The sequence below is a fragment of the Schistocerca piceifrons genome, chromosome 7 (assembly GCF_021461385.2).
Source record: "Schistocerca piceifrons isolate TAMUIC-IGC-003096 chromosome 7, iqSchPice1.1, whole genome shotgun sequence".
In the NCBI taxonomy this organism is placed as follows: Eukaryota; Metazoa; Arthropoda; class Insecta; order Orthoptera; family Acrididae; genus Schistocerca; species Schistocerca piceifrons.
In genome coordinates, this window is record NC_060144.1 from 570,638,684 (window position 1) to 570,651,302 (window position 12,619).

Genomic DNA, 12,619 nt, shown 5'->3' on the forward strand with positions numbered 1-12,619 from the left:
TCAGTCATCTGCTGCACAACTCATTATAATAAAGTTTCTCACAACAGAGGGTGTAAAACCATCAAAAATTTTAAAAAAGACTTGCGACACTGTTCGGGTCAAGATCCTGATAGAGACTGAAGTACATATGGCACAAACAGTTTTTACAAGCACAACAAATGGTTGAGAATGCAGCTTACCGACATTGCCTGAGGATCAGTGCTGTTAGCCAGCTTTGTGAAGACGATCACCGAACAACAGTTACTGAAATAGCTACTGAGATTGGCATAAGGAAAAGATGGATGCCCTGTTTTCCCAGCATGGAGCACAAATTTCATCGTCTCGAAGTGTGGAAACAGCTACTGACACACTACCAAACTGAAGGGGAATATATTCGCACTGGACTTTGACCTACGATGAAACATGGATGCACCATTACACACAAAAAAAGGCAGCATGGAATGGGGCAAAAAGGATGAATCTGCACCTGTCAAAAAAATCTCCGTGGGCAAGGTTTTTGCAACAGTCTTTTTTTTTAATTTTAAAGGAGTTCTAATCTTTGATTTTCTCCATGGACATCATACTGTAAATGCTAAATACTGTTTGCAATTTTTGAATCAAACAAAAGGTGCACATTTCCTATCTGGGGTGTGATTGTGTGTCATGACTGAGCTCGAACACACACAGCTGCCCGAACTCAACAAAAAATTCAGGAACTGTCCAGGACCACGTCCTCACCACACTCTGGATTTATCGACCTACGATTTTCATTTGCTTGGGCCACTAAATGAAGCAGTCGGAGGACACGGATTTGATGATGATGGTGCTGTTGAAGCATTTGTGCTCAACTGGCTGCTGCCACAGCCCCATTGATTTATGAAAACAGGATCAACACACTGCTTACTCTCTGGGAAAAATGTGTTTCCCATTCAGTAGACCATGTAGAAAAATAGGTGCACGTGTTTGAATTTTCCTGAAGCTTAAGTAAACATATAAAAAGATCCATTGATAAAGGTCATAAACAGTGATGATCCTGTCACAAATTGCTGAGCCATGGCACAAATTACTTCTTTATCTGTGAATAACTCTCTGTCCAGGATGCTGTTCTGTGTTCTGCCTGTCAAGCCATTTTCAGTGCAGTCACATAACTGACTAAATGTTCGATACCTAAGCATTGCCTTTAGTACGCCTTGATGGGGAATGAATCAAAAGCTTTTTGAAACTATAAGAACATTGGATTCACCTGGTTACATTTATATGCAGTGTCAGGAGTTGAGGAGTAAATATTGAGTTTTGCATGATTAATGCTTTTAGGGTCCATCCTGGTTTCCACGGAGAAAACCAATTGTAATGTCTAAATCCCTGAGTGCAGTCTATAATTCAACGTATTTGCTGATTAATTTTTATGCCATATTCAAGCAACTTGATATTTTCACTTTCCAACCTCAGTAAATCTCTAAATTTGTGTTTAGGTTCCATATTTGTGATGATATGCATGTTCAGAATTGGCTTTGTTATATGTTTACCAAACTTTTACAGTACAGTTTCCATTTTTCATTCATCCTTTTCCTGCAGTTTTTACACTCATTTTGTTAATTTCTTGAATGAATGTCTGGCATAATCTCATTTTTTTCCAACCTGGGTACTCCAGAGGTGAATGACCCACATCAAACATTAATGTATGGTGCCTGTCAAAAGTAGTGTGATACACTTTCATTCCAAGAAGGAATATCTCGGCCATGAATGATACCAACTATAAAAACTGACAGTAAAGTAGAAATAAGGGAAAGAACAATTTATTTCATAGTAAAATATTATTGACCAAAAGAGACTGGATGATTTAGCTCACTTAACATGAAATGTGAAGATGTATGTTGTTTTAGATTTGAATCAAAACTTTGAAACCATTGCTATATTTTGTTGGTTGTGTATATGAATTATAAACCAAACAACCTATGTGATTTCTGTGAAGATCTTCTCACAGTGGATCTACAAATATATAATTTAATCTAATCCGATAAACTGATGTATGGTGATTAAATGATAATGGAAATGTAAGGCATGATGTATTTTTGGAATGCATGTTAAATTTTGTTAAAGATGTCATATAAAACATGAATTACACAGCATGATGTTACACAATAATAGTTTATAGTTCATTGTCAACAGGCCTTTGGTTTTCAAATGATGTTTGTTTTCTATCTTTATTTGCTCTATGGAGAACATCACATTTAATATCACAGGAACAGGATTCAATTGTAGCACATTGTAACACACGTCTTCACTAATATCCATACAATGACTTGTCCTCTGAATGGACTTTTGCCATTATTGTCACTGAAGGGCACTGTTCACTGTACTAAAAATAACTTTTCACATAGCGGGTAGTCTTGAAGTTGGTCTTATTGTCTTCTTATTTGGAGTATGACTTTGGCCACAGGTCGTGATTGTGCGAAGAATATATACTGATTCCAGGGTTGTGAATGTTCGAATGACTCATTAACAACAAAATGAAAGAAAATGTCTGCACATTTAACTTTCGTGTTTTCAGCTCTTCAAATTTCAAATTGACAACATTTAACACCCATTCGCTCCCCTGAGCCACTAATTCCAGCTAAACATGTCTCCTTTCTACAGCATCACAAAATATGACGACTCCACTACTCAAATACTTCTTATCAAGTGCAAACAAGTAGTACAAAGACTGCAACTGAGGCAAAGAGATTTAGATGATTTACATTGTTGTCAAAGACATTATTTCAATTAACTGATACATATTTTAACAAAACTTTAAAATTAAATTTACAGATTTTCTTCTTAAAACTTCAAAAATCATCATAATTACATAAAACATAAATAGTTATGCCTGAAATAATGAATTTTAGAGAAACAGTTTTATTTGAACTACTGATACCCATTACTACCAAAGGTTTCAGAATATGTATGAGGCTTGATTGTATCACCATATTCATCAGAGGTGGAATCTTTCTTTTTCATCTCCAACTCTGTTTATACTCAGACAATCTAGTTGGTCTGCCTTTGCTGAACATGAAAGAAGTTATAAACTGAGAAAGAAAGATTCCACATATGCTGAACACACTCTGACTGAATCCCATTCTCACGATATTAAATGTGATGTTGTCTATACAGCAAATAAAGGCAGAAAATAAACATTACCCGAATTCAATAAACATCAGTCACAGAACCCTGATTTAATTCTTAATGACCAAGTATGGTGTCATTATTCACACTTCTAAAGTAGCAGTAGCTAGTTAATATATTTCTCAGCCTAAGATAATATGCTTGTTGTAAATAGTATATCTGTTCCCATCCACATTCCACTGACTCCTTCCTCTTGTCTCCTCCCTTTTTTTTCCTGTTCATCACATTTGCCAGTATAACATAGCAGTCTGTGCCAGTACTAACTTGTATACTGTCTTGGTCTTTGCATGCATATACTTTTAATCTGTGAGTATAATGTGGTATGGTTTATCTGATAATAGCCTCTTAAAGTACTTTTAATATGATTGAGTTTTTCATATACATGTCTAGTCATGAAAGGTCACATATATCTGGAAAAACGACCATTGTACAGCTATAAACTCTTGCTGTTTATAGTCTTAACTTGTCTGAGGATGGCCTAGAAAGACGAAAACCAGTTCCTAAATAAGTATTATTGTGGAGCATCAGCATTGTGTATTTCAGTTTTTAATTTGTCTATGGTCCTCCAGGTACTGACAGAATATTTCATTCAGGTGTAGTTTTTATTTAGACTAATTTTTCATGTGCATGATAATTTTACACTGTGGTTAAAGTAGTTTATTTTGGATTTGGTTTAATTATGGATGAATGTAAATGAGACTGCACATTACCCTTTTTTTCAAGTATGCAGTTTAGAAGTCCATTTTCTAAGTAATACTGTTGGTGTTATTGGAGATCTAAAGCTTTATTTTATGTACAGGCACTGAGTGAAGTTCATCACAAACTGATTGAAGAAGATGGTTCTGGATGGAATAAACATAATGGTATTGGAGAAGGGCAAAAATCTTAATGTTGTTTGCCATCAGGGCTGTTGCTTGCACGCTATTTGTGTCTCTGTCTTGCCTTGTCAATAACAGGCTTCTTAACAGCTGATTTGATCATTTCGTACACTAACTTAGTACTTTATCTGGTAAGCTTTATTACTTCACCTCTAAAACTATAAACTAATTCAGTGTTCCTGATTTAATATCAGTTGAAAAAAAAATGTGGATGAAACACTTGCAAGGCAAAGGAATCACCATACCCTCACTGAATAAATAATAAAAACAATCATCATTTTTTAGGTTTTTGTTGTTTCACAGTTGCTTTTATTGTCTTAGAGGCTAGTTCATCTGATTCAACTAAATAAAGGCTGTTTGTATTGTGTCATATGCATTTTGCTTCAATTTATTGGTGAAACATCTTCAGTGGTTTGTAATATTTGTTTTTGTATGTGATAATTTCATTATATAATTACAGAATTGATACTGTGTTACAGTTTTTTTCTTATTCTCTTGTTGTTAAGGAAGAATTGTAATGTAGTAATACCCTCCCAGGAGATGCTACCTTTTCCAAGGGTCCTTCAGTGCCGGGCAAGAGGGCTTGTGTGCTCCGTCGAAGTCAAGATCTGTGCCAGCAGTAGCATAGCTACTGGGAGGGTCACCTAAGACGGAGTGGTCTTGGCGGAGGAGTCAGACAAATTGTGTCCCACAACATAGGGCAGGGAGGGCCCTAGATGCATAGTGAAGCCAACTGCCCTAAAGGAGTAAACCCAATACAAATCCTGGTCCTTGAAGTTGGGGGAGGCAAATGAAAAAGGAAAAATGATGTGTCTATTGAAATGTGAAATGTAATATCATTATACAGGGTGGAAGCCCTGAGGTCACTGCTAGAATAGCTTAATAAAACCAAGGCGGGCATCGTTGCCATACAGGAAATGCAATGGAATGGGAAGCTGGATAATCTTCTGCCATGTTCCAGAGAGCAACAATGAATTTGGTACAGGGTTTTCAGTAAGGCAAAACTTTAAACATAGTGGCTTGGATTTACTGGAATAACATCTAGAATCTCACAAACGAGATTGAAGGTCTGATTCGCAAACTATTCCTCAATCAATCACATGCACCAACAGACGTAGCAGATGACCAGGATAAAGATGCCTTCTATGATAACCACTAGGGAGCCTATGGCGGATGCCCTGGGCAATAATGTTAAAATAATTATTGGAGACCTCAATGCACAGATTGGGAAAGAAGATCATTACCATCCAGCAATAGGAAAGCATAGCCTCCATGAGTACACACATGTGTTCAGCCTGCACTAGCACATAACATGACTCTTGGTAGCACTATGTTCCCACACAGAAGGATCCATAAAGTAACATGATGTAGCCCTGATCAGCATACTTTGAACCAAAATGATCATATAATTATTGATAGCAGCTATTTCTCAAACTTACTAGTCGTATGTACGTACAGAGTGGCTAATGTGGATTCAGATCACCATCTTGCAATTGCGAAACTAAGAGTTCGAATGTGTAATGCAAAAAAAGTGAAAGAAACATTTCACAGAAGTCTGTGGTATCAAAGCTAAAAAATGAAGAGATTGCTAAAAGATACTCTGAAAATGTTACTGAGAATCTTGCACTGTACACTCCTAGTGTAAGTGATACTCTGGATCAGGAATGGAGTGCTTGCAGGGACACAGTCATTAAGGCAGCAGAAAAAGTGCTAGGGAAAGAAGGAAAACAACCAAGGAATTCCTGGTTTGTTGAAAATCATAAGAGAATAAGTTATGAGAAAAGCCTGGCTTTTAGGAAAATGCCTAGTGATAAGAAATTATCAAGATGAAAGGGAAAAAGAGAAGAAACTGCATAGGAAGAAGTGAATGGGGAAGACAGCAGATTGAAAAATTGGAGACCTTTGGAGAAACAAATGATGTCAGAAAATTCTTTCAGAAAATTAATGGTCTTAGAAGAACATTTAAGCCATTTATTAATACACATAAAAGAAAAAATGGGGAATTACTAACTGATGACCAGGAGATTTTGGAATGTTGGGTAGAGTATTTTAGTGAACTGTTGGATGCTCCTCCAGAGCCCCCTATTTGAAGATATCAGAATCCAGCCAGAAGAAGAGGTTGAGGCCTCAGTCCCTCCCCTCTCTCAGAGAGAAGTAGACAAAGCAGTTGTCCAACTGAAGAACAATAAAGCACCAGGGACTGATAATCTAACATCAGAAGTATTGAAAGCCAGAGGAGCTGAGTTAAACAGCAGGGTATACAAGATTTTATGCCTCCTCTGGGAAGAGGAAGAGTTGCCAGAAGAATGGAATTTAGGGATAGTGTGTTTGATACACAAGAAAGGATATATATTTAAATGCAGCTGTTAGAGCCTTAACACTCCTAAATATTGCATATAAAGTGTTGTCAAATATTTTGTTTAGTAGATTCTCCCCCATAGCAGAAAACATTATTGGAAGTTATCGGTGTGGATTCAGACCAGGAAAATCAACTATGAACTAGATATTTACCCTGTGGCAAATAGTAGAAAAGACCATTGAATTTAATGTTAGTGTGTACTATCTTTTTATTGATTTCAGATCTGCACATGACACAGTAAATTGGGCTAAACTTTGATGAGGCAATGTGGGAGTTTCAGATATGTGAAAAGTTGGTGCGTTTCATAGATGACACCCTAAGGCACCCCTTGTGTATTGCGTGAGTGCAGTCTAGGCTATCACCCCGGTTTCCCACACAAACTGGGTTAAGACAAGGGGATGGGCTTTGGTGCCTACTCTTCAGTCTGGTGTTCAGAAAAGTGGTGCATGAATCAGGTATCCTGAAAAGAGGTACTATCTAGTATAAGTCAGTACAACTATTGGGATACGCAGATGATTTAGACCTGATGAGTAGAACATTTAGAGATCTACAAAGTGCATTGTCAGCTCTACAACTGAGTGCAGAGAAGATGGGCTTCAAAATTAATGAAGGAAGGACCAATTATATGTATAATGGTACAAATCACGGTCCACAGTAAACCTTGATGGAATGACTTGAGCAAGTGGAATGTTTCACATATCTGGGTTCAAAGATAGAAACAAATGGCAGCAATTCAACTGAAATTATGGCCTGCATAAGTGCTATTAATTGACGGTATTTTGGAATGCTGTGACATTTTAAATCCAGGTTGTTATCATGAGAGACTAAGCGCCAACTCTAATGCTGGTACGTCCAATATATACATTTGGCTCATAAATGTGGACAATTACAAAGCAAGGTGAAAGCAGACTGAGATCACATAAAAGAAGTGTATTGAGGAGAATCTTTGGACCTGTGTATGAATATAGGCATTGGTATCAATATAATGGAAGGAAACATTCCACGTGGGAAAAATTATATATAAAAACAAAGATGAGGTGACTTACCGAACAAAAGCGCTGGCAGGTCGATAGACACACAAACAAACACAAACACACACACAAAATTCAAGCTTTCGCAACAAACTGTTGCCTCATCAGGAAAGAGGGAAGGAGAGGGGAAGACGAAAGGAAGTGGGTTTTAAGGGAGAGGGTAAGGAGTCATTCCAATCCCGGGAGCGGAAAGACTTACCTTAGGGGGAAAAAAGGAGGAAAGGAGGAAAAAAGGACAGGTATACACTCGCACACACACACATATCCATCCACACATACAGACACAAGCAGACATATAATATGTCTGCTTGTGTCTGTATGTGTGGATGGATATGTGTGTGTGTGCGAGTGTATACCTGTCCTTTTTTCCTCCTTTCCTCCTTTTTTCCCCCTAAGGTAAGTCTTTCCGCTCCCGGGATTGGAATGACTCCTTACCCTCTCCCTTAAAACCCACTTCCTTTCGTCTTCCCCTCTCCTTCCCTCTTTCCTGATGAGGCAACAGTTTGTTGCGAAAGCTTGAATTTTGTGTGTGTGTTTGTGTTTGTTTGTGTGTCTATCGACCTGCCAGCGCTTTTGTTCGGTAAGTCACCTCATCTTTGTTTTTATATATAATATAGGCATTGGAGAAGACGAAGAAATGATGAACTTTATGACTGCTATAAGGATGATGACGTGGTAAAGTTCATAAAGTAATATAAATTGAAATGGGCTGGACGACTCAATGAGACAGATCCTGCAAGAAAAGCCTACTGCAGTGAACCTGGAGGAAGAGCAAAAGGCTGACTGAGGTTGAGATGGAGTGATGAGGTTGGAGAAGACATTGCCCGAGTTGGTGCTGTAACAGGAGATCTATAGCAAAACCCAGAGAGGAATAGTGGAAAATTATCAAAGAGGCCAAGTCCGATCATAGGATGTAGTGTCAATGAAAAAAGAAGAATGTAGTAACAAATCTGTAATTATTTTGTAACACAATTACCAAATACAAAAACAAACATATATTTAGGCCACTGAAAATGCAACACAAATGAGAAAAAGGGAAATGTGTATGGCACAATACAAACAGATTTTCATTTATTTGCGTTAGACAAACCACACCCCCTGGAAAATGAAAACACTGTTCTTTATAAAACACAAAATAAAGAAGAGGAAACCAAATACTTAGTACAAAGCTAGAATTCTAACTTTCGGAAACAGTTTGGGCAATGTTTGATTTCTATTTTATTCCATTGTGGTAATGGGCTCATATTTTTATGCCCTGCTAATGAAGGAAAAAATTCATTAATTTAGAATTCATTGTTTTGAGTAGGACAGTCACAGCAATAACCAAACTAAAAATATGGAAGTACTGGGCACTGGTGATTCACATGATAATTTTGCTTAAAGAATCACTTTTATATACAAAATCACACTTAAAACATTTCTCATAATTATCATCATGTATAGTTTTGCATCATAATGTAGTGTGTGTGTCCCTTATTTCATTTTGGTTTTAATTGGTAGTGGTTGATAAACCACAAAGTTATGCTTGTTAAAAGTCTTGACCTATGTCTTTAATTGCATGCAACCTGACAAGGAAACAAATTCAGATGTTTCTCATGATGAGTCAGTCATAAATGAAGGACCACAAACTTAAATATTTGTATTTATAATATTCTGATTTTATTATCCACAATCACTGTACACAGTCATATTTTCAGACAGAATTATTAGTAGTAAAGTGCACTATGTACATGTGGTGTAATATGCAAATGACAGCTTCTTCTTGGAATCTGTTTTCATAGACATTCCAATTTATGTGTGTCAAATTTTCATTTTGTTCACTGTGTTCGTCCACTTGGCCTTCAGAATACCTTCTTCTGTATGGCTCTTGCGACAATGCATGACATATGAGGAACACCCACACAGATGTTTCAGGTATTTTAAGTCAGTTTCTTTTTTTTCTGTTTTCAGTTCAAGTAAGGTTTTGCTTTATTAACCCCTTCTTATAGTGAGAGCTATTAGTCAAAGAAATGTGAGAAACTTACTTGTAGACAATTAGTTCTTTCTCACAGACACACACACAGATATATAAAAGACTGTTGTGATTGGCAAGCTTTTGGAGCCAGTGGCGCTCCTTCTTCAGGCTGAAAGGTTGAAGGGGAAAGAAGAAGGGTAAAGGAAAAGGACTGGAGAGGTCTAGGAAAAAGGGGTAGATTTTGGGAAAGTTACCCAGAACCACAGGTTGTCAGGAGAGACTTACCCTTACAGTAAGTCTACCCTGACCCGCAGTTATGGGTGACTTTCCCAAAATTTACCCCTTTTCCTAGACCTCTCCAATCCTTTTCCTTCTTCCTTCCCCTTAAACCCTTCTGCCTGAAGAAGAAGCCACTGGCCCCGAAAGCTTGCCAGTCACAACAGTCTTTTATATGTGTGTGCATTCTGCTGGTACTTCGCGAGTACAATTTTTAGCTATCCATTTAAATAATTTATGCGTAACTACAGCAACATACATCTATTTGAACCTGCTGTCTGTAGTCAAGGTTTTGTCTCCCTGTACAGTTTTTACCCCTTTCTTTTTTACTGCATTCCACTCACATTTTTTACTTTTATGTTCATCTTATTACCTATTTTTCAACACCTTATCCATTGCATTTAACTGATCATCCAAGTCCCTGCAACATCTGATAGAGTTACATTATCAACAAACGTAAAAAAAGTGCTCCAGTTATTTGTGGACTTATCAAAATCTGTCTATGCTATTTTAAATATAAAGAAGAATGTTATGAACGATCTGGAAGTGTTGCTATGGGTTCACCTTTGTCACCAGTAGCTGCTAACATTTTTATGGATTGTTTTGAACAACCATAATTAAATAATGTACCACAGAATCCTTCTTGCTAACCCCACTTTGTAGATAACACATTTGCTGTAGGGTTACACAGTATATATGAGTTATATAATTCCACATCATCTTAAATTTATCCCAAAATAACTTTTCGCTTTGCAGATAGAGAATGAAATTTTCTATAGAAGATCTGCCAGTGTTCCAAGACTTTGTTTTGCAAGTAACTGACCATATATACAGGATTCTTCAAAAAATGATACAGAAACCATGTTTTTTGAGTCAGTGCAAAATATAAAGACTGTTTTTGAGCTAACACTGTAGGAGTCCATGAAGGGACATTTGGCTGTGGGAAAGTGTAGATAGGGAAAACTGGCAGGACAATTACAGAGCAGATTAAAGAGCGTGAACACATCATGCATTTAAAACAAAGTGTGAGATTTTCAGGAGAGGAACATCAGGACTGTAGCCAGGATATAGATTTCAACAACATAATAGTGCTTGGCAAATAATTTTATGTTCATAGAAGGAAGGTCCAAGGAGTGATTGAGATCTCTAGAAATGAAAGAAATTTCAGTAGTGATTATGGTTGTTGGCTTTCAGCTTCATGGCTCCTCTCCACAAAGGAAATAAATACCCAGCCATCATGGAAAAAGGAAGAAGTTGTTAACATCCTGCCGACAGTGAGGTTATTAGACAGAGCAGAAGCTGGATTAGTGAAGATGAGGAAGAAAATCACGTGTGCCCTTTCAAAGGAACCATTCGACTGTCACCTGAAGTAACCCACAAAAAACCTCCATCTTGATGGCTGTGTGGTGACCTAAACTGTCATCCTCCCGTATGCTATCCACTGCACCAACTCACTCAGTCCAACCTCGTTGCATGAGGGATACAAACAATTATTACGAAGCCACTTTCATGGTGTGACAATAGTTTCTTAAACATTCGAGCTTTCTTTCATGTCCACCAATTGTAACTGGATAACTTATGCCAAACCACTCCCCTTCTTCTGAATAAGTGTAAAAAACATTCTTTTGCAAATGAACATTCTTTTACAAATGAACATTGCTACAGTTTCCAACATTGTTCAGACAACTGGAAACACTAGAAGTGTCCAGCAGAGATGTCAAAACATTGGCTACAGAAATAGTTTGAAGAGGGACATTTTGCAGCCTAACAATTCTGAAGATTTTACCTTCAATGGTAATGGCTACATTAGCATATAGGCTTTTACTGAAGTTTTTATTTCTTCTGCCCAAATTTTTAATTTACGTTTCAAATGTATCCTTGATTTCCTTTGACGGTTGGTCTATGCGTAGACTGAATAACATGTGGAATAGCTGCAAACCTATTGTACCCTTTCTCAGTTAGGGCTTTGCTTTCATGCTCTTTGGCTCATGTAACTGCAATCTGGTTTCTGCACAGCTTGCAGATAGCATTTTGCTCCTGTGTTTTATTCTTGATAATTTTAGAGTTTCAAAGATTGTGTTCCAGTCAACACTGTCGAAATATCTTTCTAAATCTACACACAGTATATATCTGGGTATGTCTGTGCTCAACTTGTCTTCTAAGATAAATCAAAGTGTCAGTATTGCTTTGTGTGTTCCTACATTTCTCTGGAGCCAAAACTGATCTTCCAGGTCAATCTCTGTCAGTTCTTCCATGCTTTTTTAGTTATTAGTGATAGTATTTTGCAACCAAGCCTTATTAAACTGATGGTTTGGTAAAACTCATCTGCTTCCTTTTGTTAGTGGTATTGTGGTCTGAAGGTATTTTGCCCGTCTTGTATTTCTCACATTCTTTGTGCAGCAGTTTTGCCATATTTGGTTCTGCTAAAAAACTTAATGAGGGAATCTCATCTACTCCCTACATCTTCTTTCAGCATAGGTCTTTTAGTACTCTATCAAATTCTTCTTTCCGTATTGTTTTTCCCATTACATTTTCTTTGCCTTCAAGTTTCTTTTCTTTACAAAACTCTTTTACACATTCCTTCCACTCTTCAGCCTTCCTTTCTTTGCTTAGCATGGCATGTTATCTGAATTCTTGCTGTTAATACAATCTTCTGTTCCAAGATTTATTTAATTGTACTGTATGCAGCATCTGTGTTTCCTATATTCATACATACCTTCACTTTTAATCAATTCAAGTTACTATTTCTGTGTTATCTGAAGATTCGTAGGCCCTGAGTTTCTTCTCAGCTGTTCCTTTGTTGCTTTCACTATATCATCTCCCACAGTTGGTCATTCATTTATTATTATTATTATTATTATTATTATTACACATGTTACAGGCCTTTTATCTGACCAAGCGAAACATTCATTACTCCTTGTTCATCCTGTTCTCCTTCATTCGTTCACTAAAGGCTCTCTTCCTACTTCCATCCACATTG

General features: G+C 37.1%; 1 protein-coding gene across 3 annotated transcripts in view; it reads left to right on the plus strand.

The window, feature by feature from the left end:
- LOC124805147 (glucosamine-6-phosphate isomerase) overlaps positions 1-12,619 on the plus strand; it is a 122,560-nt gene that overhangs the window by 76,356 nt on the left and 33,585 nt on the right. For 2 of the 3 annotated variants that reach the window (XM_047265617.1, XM_047265616.1), the window contains exon 6: positions 3,941-4,004. The exons of the other annotated variant lie outside the window; for it this stretch is intronic. In XM_047265617.1, the coding sequence (XP_047121573.1) occupies positions 3,941-4,004 (64 nt within the window). The remainder of the gene's footprint in view (positions 1-3,940; positions 4,005-12,619) is intronic. 3 annotated transcript variants of the gene reach the window in all.